Below are 14,542 nucleotides of genomic sequence, written 5' to 3' on the forward strand. Positions count from 1 at the left end.
TAATCTGGACACAAACACTGGACTGTGGAAAAGCATGGGACAAGATTTCAGGTTTGACACATATTCTGCCCATCTTTGAGCAGGAATCTATGTATGACCTTAGTATAATCATTGTGTTTATCACAGATTCACTCTCCCTTTTAACACTGAGATTGGTATTAGCTCAACTAATTCAAGATTACTACAAGAATAATATATATATATTAGCATTTTAATAGATAGAGAATGCTAAAAATATGAGATGTTACTAAAGAGAAAGGGGTGAGGGAAAAATATTCTTGGCATTATAGTGATTGGTAAATTGCATAAATGTCCCACACTTCAATTTCAGGACACAATGGCCCAATAGCCAGAATATCTGCTTGTGATGTGAGCCTTACCACAGAGGTTTTGGGTCAGGAAATCATTGTGGAGATAATGTAGCTCAACCACCATAGTTGAATAATTAACAAAAGCTGACCTCAGAGCCCAAAGCACATTCTGGGATGCACCCTGATTTATCCATTTCCTGCAGAGCCAATGCCACTGATTGAAAGAGACCTGAGTTGACACAAACATCTGTCTTGTTAAAAATATGTGAGAGCTACTGTGTTGATGAGTAGCAGTGATGAGCTCTGTACTCAATTGCTCTCTATGATTTCAATGAAGCACTGGGGTCAAATTTCTCCATTAAATTTTTACGAGATAAAGACATAATAGGGATTTCTCAACATTTTATGCAAAGAAGGTGCTAATTCTTACTTGATACATTTTCCTAGGATCAGTACTTAAGAAAACCCCCTTATTTGTGGTTCTTTTACTGAGGAAATGAAATTGGATTCTCCCTACTTTACTTTCCAAGCTTTGATTCTTTGATTAAAATAAATAAAGGTAACAGTAAATACTGATTGTTGTCCTTTTTTTTTTTTTTTTTTTTTGTCTTTTTAGGGTTGCATCCATGACATATGGAAGTTCCCAGGCCAGGGGCTGAATCAGAGTTATAGCTGCTGGCCTACACCATAGCAACACCAACCCTGGATATGAGCCACATCTGTGACCTACACCACAGCTCATGGCGACACCAGATCCTTCTTAACTCACTGACCGAGGACAGGATTCAAACCTGAATCCTCATGGATGCTAGTTGGGTTCATTACCACTGAGCCACAAAGGGAACTCTAATTGCTTTCCATTTTAAATCATAGTTTGGTAAATTTTATACCTTCAGAGGGAAAAAAATATATATTCTAAAGAGGATTCTGCCCAAATTCTCTCTCATTATATGACTGATTTAAAGAGTAAGCCATAAGGTAAACTATGGACTTTGAGAAGTAATGAAACCTCAGTGTAGATTCATCAGTTGTAACATGTGTACCACTCTGATGAGGGATGTTGCTAATGGAGGAGGCTAAGCATGTATGGGGGCAGGATGTAAATGGAAATTCCCTGTAGTTTCTGTTAAAATTTTCTGTTAACCTTAAACTAGTATAAAAATAAAAAGTCTATCAAAATAAAAATTATGTGTTGCCACTGTACTTTAAATACGGATGCCAGAATTTGCCTTCACATAAATACTTTGATATATGTTGAATAATAAATTGCCCTAGAAGACAAAGTTACCTTGAGGTGTCACCCAGTTTTCCTCTGGCTTCATGGACTGTGGCCAAATAAGACTTCACACACAATGACATGTACTTGAAGCTCCTTGAGGAAAGATGCATGCCTTCTATTTCATTGTAGTGACCCTTACGCTTTACTCCTGTAATTTCTCATGACAGTATGATTTTAGCACATAGTAGGTGCCAAGAAGATTTGTTGATCAATCTAATTTACTAACATTAAATTACTACAGGGGGGTTCTAATAATTTTAAGAAATAAATATCAACCTATCAAAATATTGTTTTCAGTGAATTCTTAATGCTTCATCTCTTTCTCTTCATTCTCTCCATTGTGTACATAATGCTAAGAGGAAAGCTGAGGACAAATATGCTGTCATTCATCCAATAACATTTCACTAACATCATATTAATCATTTTCCCACTTCCTACCTTTTGTAACCTTCTTAGGCTTTCTTTATCCAGTCATTCTAAGTGTGTTCCATGCTCTAGATGCTCCAGAGCCATTTTTAATGCTTCTTTAATGAAATGCCTGTTCCCTCTCTTAGTGTTCTTACCTTACCTTAACCTTTTCTTCATGGTTGTACAAATAAAACTGGATTTTCTATAGGCCTCTTTATAGTCTGTCCTTTTAAAATGATTTATGGCTTTATATAATAATTGCTTAAGAGAAATAAAAAGGGATGTAGTCCTCATATGCTATTTTAAAAATATATTTGATGGGACAACAATCTCTTCTTTTACTCTACAAACATATATTTTCTCCTCTCACACTAATCAAATAACCACAAATCTACATTACAGTGATTAAGAAGATTTAAGCCCATTAAGGTTTCTTTTCATTATAAATCTATCATGATAAAGTGTTTAGCCTTTTCCATACAATCTTTATGATATTAAAGGTTTCCAAGTAACTCTTATCCCAAACATTTACTTTTAAGAATTTAGTCTAAGGAGACAATGGTGAATATACACAAAATATAGTTAAAACAGTGTTTACCAATAAAGGAAATTTGCATGGCACTTGAATGTCCAAAAATAGTGGCTGGGTAAGTAAAATGAAGGTAAATGATGAAATGTTAACCTGATATATTATTTTATTTTATTTTATTTATTTATTTTTTTAGGGCCACACATGTGGCATATGGAAGTTCCTAGGCTAGAGGTTGAATTGGAGCTGTGGCTGCTGGCCTATACCGCAGCCACAGCAATGCAGGATCCCAGCCTCATCCATAACCTACAGCACAGCTCACTGCATCACTGGACCTTTAACCCACTGAGCAAGGCCAGGAACTGAACCTGCGTCCTCATGAATACTAGTCGGGTTTGTTGCTGCTGAGCCATGATGGGAACTCTGTAGCCTGATATTTTAAATAACTCCAGGAAAGAATTTTTAATGAAATGGAAAGATAGTAATTTCATATCCTAAGTGAAAAAAAGTGATCAAAGAATATGGTATGTATAAGTTTTATGCACTGTATATATATACTCATAAACACCCACATGCAGATAATTTTGTAAAAAAGGTGTCAACTTAAATTGCTATCACTCTTTATATGACTATGACTTTATATATATATATGGCTATATACAGAGATGAAGGATCTATAGATAAAGGTAAATGATTTAAAAAAGAGTGAAAGTATATATAACCTAAGGTTATGATACTTTTAATTTACTTCTTTTACTTTGTATTTTGTAAGTTTTATTACATTTGTAATCAAGAAAATCAATAAACTCTAATAAGATATAAATTCTAAAATTTGGCTTCAATATATAAAAGCAATATACACACTGTACACTCTTCTTCCTATGAACAGCATTTAGCAACTCAGCCTAAAGATAATTATGTTTTCATTTTCTTGTTTCCACTGTAATCACAGGAAGAACATTTTGCTCATTTTCTAGCAACATATCAATTTCCATGAAATAATAAAATTTTAATACCTTGTCATGACTGGTGAAAAATAATGTTATTTTTTAATTACTTGCTCTGTCTGGGATAACATGGATTAATGTGTACTTAATTCAATTAAAAGAAAACAAAAATAGGTGTAATTACGAAAATCAAGCAAGAGATTCATGGTGAAATTCAATGGAGAAGAGGAAATCAAGTAATAGTATGCAAGGTTTTAAAGATTGTTCAGCATGTTTTAACTAATTTATAAATCATTTTCATGTCTCCTATAGGTCTCTTTCCAATGAAATTGGAAGAGAAAAATTTGCCAGAAATTAACCCTAAATTTGGCATTTAGTCTGTCATTTTAAAGCAATAATTTTTATAAATGGATAGAACTGTGCAATTTGACAGTGCCACAACCAACTTCATGCCACTCCACTTGGAATATGAATAAAAAGGATGATTTGATGTTACTTTGTATTTTTCCTTTTCTAATGTTTTCCATGTATTTTCCTAAAACTAACAGAAAATAATCATTTTTCCTTTTTAAGGTGTTTTATTATTAAAAAAAATAGAGGATTTGATAAAAGTTAGTATTACTAAAATTTTTGAATTCATAGCTAGTGACATATAAATACACATCTACAAATGTATCTACATATTTACTAACTTTTTGCATTGCCAATAAAAACTGTAAAGAAAATGAAATGGAAAAAAAAGCAACTAACTTTCCATGGTAAATTGTAAAACTAGTTGCAAATTCTTCCCCTTCTTGCATCCTCACCTTTGTGATATGAGGTGGCAAATCCTCCCATCAAAAGTGTGGTTAGCTAGTGTGACACAGGCTAAGACTTGAAAAGTGCCTGTAATTGGAACTTGACTTTTCTCATTGTTCTTCAGATCTTTCCACCACCACTAGGTAAGGAAACAGAGACATGCCATTCCAGCCAAATCATCTTCTACGACACTGCACCAATCAACCAGAATACCTCTTAAGTAACTCACACAATTGTGAGATGAATTTGTGTCTAAACTCAACTTGTAATTTGTTAAGCATAAAAAGCTCAGTGATACAAATCTACATTCATTTCATTCACAAAAGTATTTATCCCTAATTAATAGGAAGGGTACATTCACAAAGGCATTTATCCTTAATTAATAGGAAGCGTATATTCTCAGAAAAAAAAATACAGTGGTTTAAATGGTACACATCAAAAAAATTTTTTTTTTTTCCCCACTGTACAGCAAGGGGGTCAGGTTATCCTTACATGTACACATTGCAATTACAGTTTCTTCCCCACCCTTTCTTCTGTTGCAACATGAGTATCTAGACATAGTTCTCAATGCTATTCAGCAGGATCTCCTTGTAAATCTATTCTAGGTTGTGTCTGATAAGCCCAAGCTCCCGATCCCTCCCACTCCCTCCCCCTCCCATCAGGCAATTTTTTTTTTTTTGTCTTTTTTGTTGTTGTTGTTGTTGTTGTTGCCATTTCTTGGGCCGTTCCCGCGGCATATGGAGGTTCCCAGGCTAGGGGTCGAATTGGAGCTGTAGCCACCAGCCTACGCCAGAGCCACAGCAACTCGGGATCCGAGCCGTGTCTGCAACCTACACCACAGCCCACGGCAACGCCGGATCATTAACCCACTGAGCAAGGGCAGGGACCGAACCCGCAACCTCATGGTTCCTAGTCGGATTTGTTAACCACTGCGCCACGACGGGAACTCCACATCAAAAAATTTTAATGTATCACAGTGCACATATGCCAATCCCAAGCCCCTAATCCGTCTCTCCCCCCACTTACATGCACACTGTGGTATATGAAGTGACTGTCTATGTATCACTGAATCACTTAGTTGTACAGAAGAAATTATCACAACATAGTAAGTCAGCTATACTTGAATAAAACTTAGAAAAATCATATGTTACATTGCCTTTTTTTTTTTTTTTTTGTCTTTTTAAGGCCACACCCATGGCATATGGAGGTTCCCAGGCTAGGGTATATTCTCAGAAAAAAAGACAGTGGTTTAAATGGTACAAATCAAAAAATTTTAATGTATCACATTCCCCACTGGAATGAGTAGCCAGTGGGGAACTGCTATATAGTACAGACAACTCTACTGAATATTCTGTGATAATCTATCTAGGAAAAGAATCTGAAAAAGAATGAATGTGTATATATGTATGTGTAATGTATAACATTGTCTTTTTTTTTTTTCTTTTGCTTTCTTAGGGCCACACCCATGACATATGGAGGTTCCCAGGCTAGCTGCAGGAATACACCACAGCCACAGCAATGCCAGATCTGAGCTGCATCTGTGACCTACACCATAGCCCACCACAATGCCAGATCCGTAACCCACTGAGCAAGGCCAGGGATGGAACTATGTTCTCATGGATGCTAGTCAGATTCATTTCTGCTGAACCACGATGGGGACTTCTTTTTTCTTAAAATACAAGTCTTAGCACAAACTGGCACTCATCTTTCGACTGGGCAAGAGAAGATTTCTGTACTTGATATTTTCTGAAGTTCTTTGATGCTCTCTATATTTTTTCTGGAGTTAGTATATAATCGTTAGGGCTTGGAATTGCAAGCTAACAAATTCTAATCATTGTAATTACCAATAAAGTAGAATCATTTTAAAAATAATAAGCTGGTTTATAAGCTATGTTATGGAAAATTTTACGTATATAAAAGAAAATTATTTTTCTGCAACATACACAAAATAAATGGCAAAACATTTCCCTTAAATTATTTCTGACATCTTAACTGTACATTTGTATGAACAAATGTATTTAATCATTTTTTTATCAGAAAAGCAAGTAAATATAATTCTGAAAATAATTCTCTTTGACTCTCACAGACTGGGAAATTTCTTAGCAATCATCCATGGCTAGCAGCTTTTGAGAAACTATTTTAGTCTATGCAGAAGAGTTCTCATTATGAAAATTTCTAGAAATATGGATTCAATCATGAGCTATCCTTCCTTAGTCCAAGAAGTAATCTTATGGGGAAAAAAATTGACAACTACTCATAACTTCATCTAAACATATGGATAATTTAACTGAAATTTACCAAAACTCTCATTTGGTAACCAAAGTTCAAAAATCTAAAAATAGCCTCACTCTACCCAAGAGATCTACTTAAAGCTTGTTAACATTCTGATATTTCAGGGTCACTAACAAGAAGTCTTTTAGACACAGTCAGTCTCTATTACACTCCTTGAAATTCTGACACTGATCACATTCTAAAAGCTAAACATGAACAAGGCTATTCTTGGGGCAAGATGGACAGTGGAAATTGGAGTGTGTTTCTGTGTGTTTAATTTTTATGAGGTACTTTGTGTTTTGGAGGTAAATGTAACCAATTTCTCAGAGTGAAATGGAAGCAGGTAAAAGATTAGCAGGGTTGAGGTTTAAAGGCCACAAATTTAAAAAAAGTCTGAATTTATGTGTGAAAAGGGATGTCAATTACCAAAAGTAAATAAGTTTTGACTCAATATGTAGAAGAGGGAAGAAGATAGGACAGGATAAAGCACCTTCATGTTTTGTTTTATTTTTTCTAAATGAGAAAACCTGCGAAGGCAATGCAGCTCCAGAGAGAATAAAGAGGAAGAACTAGAAAAGAAATAATATGCTAACTTTGTTATCCTGCACTGAGCCCACTCTCAAAAACACAGGTACTTTAAATTCCTTTCTAAAAGTGATGATGAATTTTAAATTATGACCACATTCCAATGGTTATATCCTTTGTTTTCAGACTGGTAGTCTGAATGTATGCTAAATATCAATGAAATAGCTACATGAGTCATCTAACACAGTTTATTCTTAGTAAAACACAAGCTTAGGTTTTATATAATATTTCCAAATCATAATGCCATTATAGTTCCATCTTAAAGGAAAAACCTCTTTTGGCCCCAATTCTTCTCTAGTTATTGTCCTCTCTCTGCTATCCTTGTACAATGAAGGTATCTCAGCTTCTCTCTCTGTTCAAACATCACCTGCTCAATCTTCCCCATAGTCCTATCCAAAAATATACCTCCTCTTATTCTAACTTACACTAGTCTTTATTTTTTAAATAGCGCTTACCATGATAATTGTAGTGATTTATGGTCTATTTGTGACCAGAAGTCTGTGAAGGCAAAGTCTCTTTTTTAATGATTATCTCCCTACTGCCAGGAAGAGTACCTACCACATACAATGTGTTCCACAAATATTTGTTGGATGGACAAATAAATAAATGAACAAATGTATGAATGTTTGTTATAGTGATTAAAGATTACTTTTTAGAGCAGGTTTAGAGTTACAGCAACATGGAGGAAGGTGGAGAGATTTGCCATGTAGACTCTGATACCACACATGCATAGCCTCCTTCACTATCAACACTCCCCACCAAAGTGGCACATTTGTTAGAGTGATGAACCTACATTTATCCATCATAATCATCCAAATTCTAGAGACTGCATTAGGGTTCACTCTTGGTGTGGTACATCTCATGCATTTGGACAAATGTATAATAACATATAGCCAATATTACAATATGAGACAGAGTATTCTCCCTGCCCTAAAGTCATTTTTGTGCTGCCTATTCATCCCTCCCACACTTCTCCAGCATCCAGCATCACCGAAAACATCAGAAGACACTTCAGAATCTGCCACCATCACCATCTCTAGACTCATTAATGACCATCATATATTTCCCCTTTTAAGCTCTAGCCTTATGGATTTTCTTTCAGTTTATGGAATTATTACTTTTTTTATCTCCTGGTTTTTTTTTTAATATTTTCTCTCTCTGGAATACTTTTACCTTTCTGCCCAGTAGATTAAAATTATTTTTAAAAATTATGTCAAAAATATTTTTTTCAGGTAGGCATGCATTCTCTGATACCTAGCTTACAGTAAGACACCTGCTTTAATTTCTCATGGCTCCATATACTCCATCACAACACCCACCATATTTATTTACTTACTTACTTATTTATCTGCTTTCCTAGCTAAACAGCAATTCCTGTAAATTTGTTTACTATTGCATCTCTACCATTAGTTAACTATTACTTAGTGTTCAATAAATACTTAAGAATAAATGAAAAATAAGGTTTTTATATTTTTTTAATTATTTTTTTTCTTTTTAGGGCCACACCTATGGCATATGGAGGTTCCTGGGCTAGGGGGTCAAATAAGAGCTGCAGCTGCTGGCCTCTGCCACAGCCACAACAACACTGGATCCCAGGTGCATCTACGACCTACACTGCAGTTTGCAGCCATGATGGATCCTTATCGCACAACCCATGCTGGATTGACCCACATCCTCACAGACACTATGGCAGGTTCTTACCCTGCTGAGCAAAGATGGGAACGCAAAGATTTTATTTTTTTAAAGTCAATCACTTATTCCATTCCCTTTGGTTGTATTACTCTGCTATGTAATTGGGTAGTAAAATTTATACTTGTTATTAGTTTACCAAATTACTCTGATAACATACAGAGGAGAATTACCCCATGGAACTTGGAGAATTTAATAATTCCCAATATTTCCATATGTGAGTGCTAGAATATTCAACAGCTATAGAAATGTTTTCTATGAAATGAGGGTGTCAACATTTGGCTCCAAATTACACAGTGCTCTCCAGGAATGTGAGTAGGTAATTGGGAAGTAATTTGGGGCTTAACTACATGTGCTCTGTCTACAAGCTCCCTGGAGAAAGTGGCAGCGTCCAGTGTACATCTGTGCAAACCCTGGTAAATTTGGCTGATGTTTTCAAATCAGAGTATGGGAACTAGAATTTTTTTTTCCCTTTCCTTTGATGACAAGGATGCTTTCCTATTTCCTTTTGTGGATATTAGAAGTGAGTCTTCATAATTCTAAAAGGCTGAGAATATCAAGGTGTGTAAGGTGTCATAAGCCACAGCCACAGCAATGCAAGATCCTAGCTGGGTCTGTGTAAGTGTGTCATATACAGATGTGGGAGGTGGGAGGAGCGGGAGTGAAATAGAAAGAGAGAGGCAGCCAAAGAGATGGAGACAAAGAGAGATAAAATATGGATATTGGAATACACAAACGTATCTATTAAGTTCAAAGAAAAGCAATGCTCTCTAGTGAATGAAATTCACAAGTCTGAGCAAGTTATTTTCTCCAAATTTCCACAGGTAGTGTAGGAATGTTAATAATGTGAAGATTGATTGCAAAGGTAGTCAAGTGTTTTGGGCTTATCTGGCATGAAATTCTTTGAGAGAGAAGAATAAAAGCACAAAAATTGATGAAGATTTCTTTACAATAAGTAACATCAAGAACTTAAAATAAGGCTACTGGCAAGTAATGAGATCTGAGGTAAAATCAAGAGGCGATGTTTATCTCTAAGAATACCATGCATTTGAAATTCTCTCTAAATGTACTACAATAAAGAGAACATATTTTTGATTGTAGAATAAATGGAGAAATAATAATTTTTTTTTTGTCTTTTGTCTTTTTAGGGCCGCACTTGCAGCATATGGAGGCTCCCAGACTAGGAGTCGAATCTGAGCCATAGCCGCCAGCCTAAGCCACAGCCACAGCAATGCAAGATCCTAGCTGGGTCTGTGACCTATATCACAGCTCATGGCAACTCCAGATCCTCAACCCACTGAGCAAGGCCAGGGATCGAACCAGCGTCCTCATGGTTCCTAGTTGGATTTGTTTCCGCTGCACCATGATGGGAACTCTGAGTAATAACTTTTAAAGTTAGGATAAAAACAAAACTTTTTAAGCCAGTAGAGACAAAATTATTTCTGCTTTCCTTTGGAAATTAAGAAGGAAGCAATTTAGAACTTTAATTTAATCACAATTTATATGGTTCAAAAGGTTAGCAGAAACCTTACACACATCTCCATCTTTGGGAGGATTAATGTGTAAGTAAAAATATTTTGTCTTTTAGATGTTGTATTAAAATACTTGTAGCTTTTGAGGGTGGGAGGAGTTGGTTTAAAATTCTACTGCACTATAGAAGTGGATAGTATAAATTGATTTGTGTAAAAATGGTTAGTATAAAACTCTTCTTAGATGCACTGGTGTTATCTAGCATCAGGGAAACAATGTCCCACAAATGTTCCAGAAAAGTAGTAGATTTTTTAAACTCAAAAGGCAGCATGGCCTTTAATGATCTAATGTTCATATACTGTGTACCAATAATTCATTTTAAACTATGAAAAATAAGGTAATCTAGAAATTAAAGGCATTGCTATTAAGAATATTTACTCAATAAATATTTGATATTCTCTGACTATATGTAAGAGTTAAAAAGAGGTAGAAAGGTAAGTTTTTTTTTTTAATAATATGGAATAATGAATCTAAGTAAAACAATTCTATAAGCATTTGATTTCTCAAAGTCTCATTGAACTATGTAGAATATGGAGGAATGTTTAGTTTTTAAAGTGTTGCTGCCTATTGTATCATTCTTCTGATAAAATGATAAATGTTGAATTAACATTTAAAAATATCACCTGAAGTCTTCAAGTATGTACTTCAAAATTCTAAAAACAGACTGGTCTCTTAGTTTAAACACATTTGCCTCTTCAATTTCAGATTTGTCTCTTAAAGCAGTGACAAAAATGTTATACACTACAAATCTAAAGCACTGCCAATCTGGGGTCAGGGAGCTTAAAATTTAACGCTAAACTGTTATTCTATTCATGCATTCATGTTAGGAATATTTATGACTCTAATTTTCATCAGAGATACAGACTTTGTGAGGATATGATTCTCATATTAAACTCTGAAACTGACTGTACATATTTGGAGATTGGGTCAAAGTGGTTACAACAGTTTTATTTCTATGGCACTGCATCAAATCCCCTAAAACAGCAGCAAGTTAATAAAAGCCTTAAAAGACAGTTATCTTTGAAATGAATCAAATGAACAAAGCACCTTTCAGCAATAATTAACTTTTTCAAATATAACACACTCATACCAATATAAAAAAATGCAAGAAAAGCACATTTTAAAAATAGCATACTAAAATGCAATAACTAGTGGCCCAAAAGAGCAAATTAGTGTTTTTATTTAATTATTCTTTCACTCATACAACCAACAGTTATCGGGCTCCTACTCTACATTAAGGTACTAGATTAGGTGCATTAGATACAATGATGAGTAGCTCAAACTCATTCCGTACTCAGACACTATTACTTCTTCAAAACTATTTTTTTTTAAACTATGGAAACCTCTGAGGTTTCCAAGGTTTACGCTGGCTGCCAAAAAAGTAATCCAACACATGATAGGTTTTCTTATACTGAAAATATAGTTTCATTTTTTTACTTCTTAGTATTGACATGAAAAAGATAAAATTGATTTCAAACTAAATTATAGTATGACTTTTAATCAGAGAAAAAATCTCTATAGAGTTGACATAGTGCTAAATTATTTAAAGTACAGCTATCTTCTTAATGGGGAACTATTCAGAAATTATGGAAATTTCCCAGAATCCCTGACTATAGGTGCCAAGCACTTTACAGATGAAAAACATTTTGAAATGTGATCATTGACTATTCAATATTTGTGAGCTTTTGAGACTTTGAAGAGCAATGCTGCTGGAATATTTTTTGTCTCACCATATATTACATTACATAATCTTAGAAAAATAATGAACAGAACAGCTACAAAATACTGGGGAGTACTTTCAGCACTCTATTTTATTTAGAGTTAACTATTTAATTTGAATAAATTGACTGAGGGATTATTTTCCAATGAGTTTAATATTTAAATGTATATTAATATTGGAAAGCTAAGACATTTATTATACTGAACTTGTATGTGTAGTGCCTTTAAAGTATAGTGTTAATCACTAAAAGTATTTTTAATTAATTAATTAATTTTTTGTTTTTGTGTTTTAAGGCCACAACTGTAGCACATGGAAATTCCCAGCGAGGGGTCAAATCAGAGCTGCAGCTGCCGTCCTTCAGCATAGCCACAGCAACACAGGATGCAAGCTTGTCTGCAACTTACACCGCAGGTCACAGCAACACTGGATCTTTAACCCATTGAGTGAAGCCAGGGATCAAACCCTAGTCCTCATGGATACTAGTAGGTTCATTAACCGCTGAGGCATGATTGGAACTCTGGGAACTCCCAATTTTTAAATATTTTTAAAATATTTGAGGGCACCACAAATAAAAATATAATTTAAATATAAAATAGAAATGATAAAATTGGGACACTGACAGTGGAATAACCTACTTAGTAACACAGAACAATCTCATACAGAACACCTATAAAGCATCAACATCCAAATTTGTCAGTCACTCATGAAAACAAAGAAGAAAACTATTGAAATGCTTAAATCTTGCACTTACCAACCTCCACAACACTAGAACAGTTGGGACCTGTGAAGCCATCTGGACACTTGCAGGAAAAGGAATCATCGGATAATCCTGACAAACAGATACCTCCATTTTCACATGGATTGGGCTCACAAATATCACCTGAGGAATAAAAAAATAGATACTGACTTTATTTTTTGCCTTAGGCACTGAAAGGTACTACTTCACATACCCTACTCATAGTCCTTCAATAAAGTCACTCTACTATTGAGATTTACAGATAAAGTAAAAAATAAGACGCATTCAAAAGCAAATGCTTCTAGGAGAAATAGCATGTAACATGGTAAAAAATACATTTTACAATTCAAAGACTGCAGAGTGAACTGCATATTAAAAGCTCTTAATTCAGTTTGAGTTTCATTTATTACATCTAAATGAAATTTTGTCTACGTTGTTAAAGAAGATCAACCAAAATATCTGTGGTAAACTTGTTTATTAATTGCTACGGTAAAAAACTGATCTATATCAACACACTTTGCTCTGTAACTTTGCAGTTTCTCTCAATAAAGGGATGAGGTGTATTTCTGGATCCCTAGAGGTTGGTCTTGTCCATGTGACTTGCTTTGGCCAATAGGATGTTAGCAGACTTGAATTCAGCAGAGGTTTTAAAAAGCACTTGCAAATGTCTACTTCCTTTCTTGGAACTCTACCACAGCCAGAAGAATAAATTCAGGCTTGCTTGAGAGAGGTGAGACAAACCTGATGGGAAAGAGAAATAAGTAGTGCCATAAAAAAGAACTAAAATATCTGGCCTTGGCTTTGGTACTGGTGGCAGATGGAATCTGAAAAAGCACTGAAAGCGGCTATAGGAGGCTGGGAGATTGGCTGTCCATGTTATGCAGAAAGAAGCAGTTGGTAAAGCCGTCACCTGAGGAAACTTGGGTGATAGAAAATGTACCTAATAAATTTCTGTATATGAGTAATGAGGTTTCTAGGCAGAGTGTTAGCATGTCACTTGGCTCTTAATAGCTGTATTTATAGTGCCTTTCCTACAAGAAAGAGATGTGCTAAAGAAAGAACTGATGGTTTGAGAATGAAGAGAGGAATATAGAGGGACCAGAACTTGTGACAGAAAATTTCTCAACTCTAGTCTTTCACACCACTGAAAGATCAAATCCAGAGCTTTGTCAGAAAGACATGGCCTCAACAAAATATCAAGTCAAGGGTGTGGCTCTAAGACCTTTGTGAAAACACTTAATATAATTCAGGCTCAGCCTGAAAGACTCTCTCAGCTAAATAAAAAGCGCTTCTAGGAATCTTAAGGGTATTATCCCTGAGCAGCCTGACATACCCAAAGTAGCCCTGATTAAGTCTGGAGTAAAAAGCAAGCTTTAGAGAGTCATGAGTGTGGCTTTATTGCACAAATAGGATGTGAATCAGATTTCAGATTCAGAAAAGCCCATTCAGTTTTTAAGGGAGCTTTATAGGTGAAAGTGCCACCTAATGGATTAAAAGAGAGTAAAGCTTTTCCAAATTTTAAGAAGCGTGGCCCCTACTTCACACTACCTTGTATTTTTTAGGAACTTTATTCCCTTATAGGAGCTTTCCTATGAATTATTTCATCTTTTTTCCAGACTGCTTTAAAATTTTGGAAAAATAAAAATGGAGGTTAAGCTATTTGTCAAATTTACAAGATAAATCATTAGCTACCCTAAGATGATAGATAAAGATACTACATTAGCACTAGAACAGCTTTT

The 14,542-nt window shown here is 35.0% G+C and overlaps 1 protein-coding gene across 2 annotated transcripts in view; it reads right to left on the minus strand.

Annotated features, from left to right (window-relative positions):
- EDIL3 (EGF like repeats and discoidin domains 3) overlaps window positions 1-14,542 on the minus strand; it is a 431,857-nt gene that overhangs the window by 300,266 nt on the left and 117,049 nt on the right. For both annotated transcript variants that reach the window (XM_005661542.3, XM_021084514.1), the window contains exon 2: window positions 12,819-12,947. In XM_005661542.3, coding sequence (XP_005661599.2) covers window positions 12,819-12,947 — 129 coding nt within the window. The remainder of the gene's footprint in view (window positions 1-12,818; window positions 12,948-14,542) is intronic.

The sequence above is a fragment of the Sus scrofa genome, chromosome 2, assembly GCF_000003025.6.
Source record: "Sus scrofa isolate TJ Tabasco breed Duroc chromosome 2, Sscrofa11.1, whole genome shotgun sequence".
NCBI lineage: Eukaryota > Metazoa > Chordata > Mammalia > Artiodactyla > Suidae > Sus > Sus scrofa.